Source organism: Sesamum indicum, linkage group LG13 (genome assembly GCF_026168435.1).
Source record: "Sesamum indicum cultivar Baizhima isolate 11 linkage group LG13, ASM2616843v1, whole genome shotgun sequence".
NCBI lineage: Eukaryota > Viridiplantae > Streptophyta > Magnoliopsida > Lamiales > Pedaliaceae > Sesamum > Sesamum indicum.
Genome location: NC_142669.1, coordinates 15,126,645 through 15,129,332, shown reverse-complemented (window position 1 = coordinate 15,129,332; position 2,688 = coordinate 15,126,645). Strand labels below are relative to the sequence as shown.

The following is a 2,688-nucleotide window of genomic DNA, read 5'->3' as shown; positions in this document are numbered from 1 at the left end:
TATGTGTATTGTTTTTATTGAATAGTAGGTGTGTTTCTACTATAATAGTAGGCGGTTGGTTTGGTTTAGTGTATTTGATATTATTGATCATAGTATGATTGTTGTAATGATTTGTTAGACATTGATATCAGACAGAAATAATTGTAATCAATTTATTTCAATTACTAATAATTCATCGCTCTTATTTTAAAAAAACTTAATACATATTTTTTTGTCACTAATTCTTATTAATTACAATTTTTACCAAATAATTATCATTATAAAAACTTTGAAATTTATTATTGTAATAAAATAAAAGAAAAAATTACAAGCAACATTTATGTGAAATTGCACATAAGCAAATTATCCCCTATAAAAAGACATAGCAAAATATCTCTCTGTATTTTTAAATGTGAAGTAATTTAGCTCCTTAGACTGAGAGGTAAATTGCGCTATTTATAAAAAATACATGGACGAAAATTGATATTTTTCTTTTCATAACAGGATCTCTTGTTTATTTATAATATCACAAAAAGTAAATTGGATTAAACCCCAAATTAAAAATTCTTGTCACTTATGTATGTATATATAATTAGGTATAATATTAAAATTATCACTAAAAATTTTTTGTCCCTAAATTTATATTTTCATGTAGTGAATTAGTTTCATTTCTTAATCTTTTTCCACCCTACTAAATTCTAGTAATTCAAACACAGCTTAAAAGAAAACAACAATAGAAGCCATGTCATTAAAAGTTTACATGTTTTTTGGGTTCCTTACCTTATACTATTTTCATTTTTGTTTTTAAATTTTTTTGGATAGTATTTTTTTTTTCTGTATTTTTTTAGTTTTTGTTATTTAAGTCTCATTTTCGCCGAAATTCATCTTTTTCTCCTAAAAAATGCATTAGTCTATCATGTGATATTTTAAAATTGGGGTTTTTGTTTCTATTAGTCCATCGGACAAACATTTAGTTTTTAACTTTTTATAAAAAGGAGTTGTGGCATGTCGTTCCTGCTTGCACATGATAAATGATTTCTTACGCTTTAAAATATATTATTATTATTAACAAAATATATTTATAAAAAATAATTAAATTTAATATAATATTTGAAAAGTATAAATTAATTAAAAGTACTTTTGAGATCACATAAAATTAATACAAATGATGTCAAAATTATATTTATACTTTTTGTTTTCTTTATAATTAGTCGTTGTTGCACGCGATCCCCATGAACATATAAAAGAATCATAGTTAGAAAAGAAATTGCGAAAAGATATTAATGTAGTGTAAGGTGAGGAGAAAAAAAGAAGTATGTGATAAGAAATATTTATAGGTTTAAAAGGTGAGAAACAAAAATAAAATAAAATTATAATTTTTGGATTTATTAAAAAAATTGAAGTTTATGAGTTAAAAAAAAAATTATGCAGAAGATGAGAGGCAACATGGGGTAATGGTGAGAAAAAGGAAGTTTGTGAAAAGAAGGAAAGTGAAGAAGAGATATGAGAGAGAAATATTAAGTAGTGGTTGAAATGAAAAAAATATTGTAATTACAAAATGATTAAAAAGATATTTAAATTACTATTATGGACAATTGTTTTCTGAAAAAATAAAATGGATTAAAGGGCGAATAAAGGGTAAATTGGAAAAATCTAAAATTGGTACAATCAAAGAGTTTTCTTAATAAGATTTCGATCCCATATCTTTTTTATTTTCTCAATTTTAACTCCCTTCCCTTTTTTTTTGCCGGAATTCACCCTTCGATTGAAGGTGGAATTGATCGAACTCCGACGAGCAAAAAATTTGAAATGGCAAAAATTGAAGAATATAGAATCAAAATGGTACCCTAAAAAGTTTTAAAAATAAAACACCAGATAATCTAAATTAGGGGATAAAGATGCATTTAATACTTTCATTAAATATCCATTTTTATTACACACGAATGTGAAGGTGGTTTTACATAAACACACAAACACCCATCAATTCGTCCTGTCAATCAATTTATTCTTTTCTGGGGTACATGGCAACTTAGTCCATGTCCACTCTTTCTCCAACTTTCAACATGTGGGGAAGGCGACGCCGCAGGTTGCAGCAACCTTCTTGGCATTAGGAGAGTCGACATACGGCTTGAAAACCGGGTTCTTCACGTAGTCACAGAAGCAGGGCACCTGCTCCTTCAGCTTGCTGCAGCACTCCGCCGACGGCGGCTGCGACCCTGATATCGCTGCAAGGCAGGGCGACAGCTCTACCGGGTTGCAAGGCGCCGCCCCCGTCTCATGCACCTCAGCCACGGCCAGCACAACCACTATCGCCACCACCCACCAGACAGCTGCAGCACCCTTCTTCATCTTCAAACAGCACAATGTGTATTTATGTGTGTGTGTGTGTAGATGAGAATTATGGACTCTGGGAGTCGAGAAATGGTGCGATATTTATAGGAGAAGAGCTGAGGCGGTGAGCAGAAAACCAAAGAATCCTCTTATGGGAATTTATTGAAACGATTCAAATTTGTGGAGCATTTATGATTTATGGTGGACTATGCAAGACATTAAGGTTTAAATGCAACAACTGGTCGTGTGTTAATTTAGGTGAGAAAATCAGGACCTGTGATAATAAAAATGTTAAAAGTACTTCCTATAAAAATTAAAGTATAAATTACCGTCTATGATATAAAATAAAGTTCAAAAAAACTTTTCCGTATAGAAATT

General features: G+C 30.0%; 1 protein-coding gene across 1 annotated transcript; it reads right to left on the bottom strand.

Annotated features, from left to right (window-relative positions):
* Nucleotides 1-1,855: 1,855 nt before the first annotated feature.
* On the bottom strand, nt 1,856-2,448 carry LOC105176147 (non-specific lipid-transfer protein 2). The gene has a single exon (XM_011098861.3). It carries the CDS (start codon nt 2,326-2,328, stop codon nt 2,038-2,040), a length of 291 nt encoding a protein of 96 aa, XP_011097163.1. The 5' UTR covers nt 2,329-2,448; the 3' UTR covers nt 1,856-2,037.
* Nucleotides 2,449-2,688: the final 240 nt, after the last annotated feature.

Coding starts and splice junctions, on each gene's coding strand:
- LOC105176147 (XM_011098861.3), bottom strand. CDS start 2,328: ATGAAGAAGGGTGCTGCAGCTGTCTGGTGGGTGGTGGCGATAGTGGTT.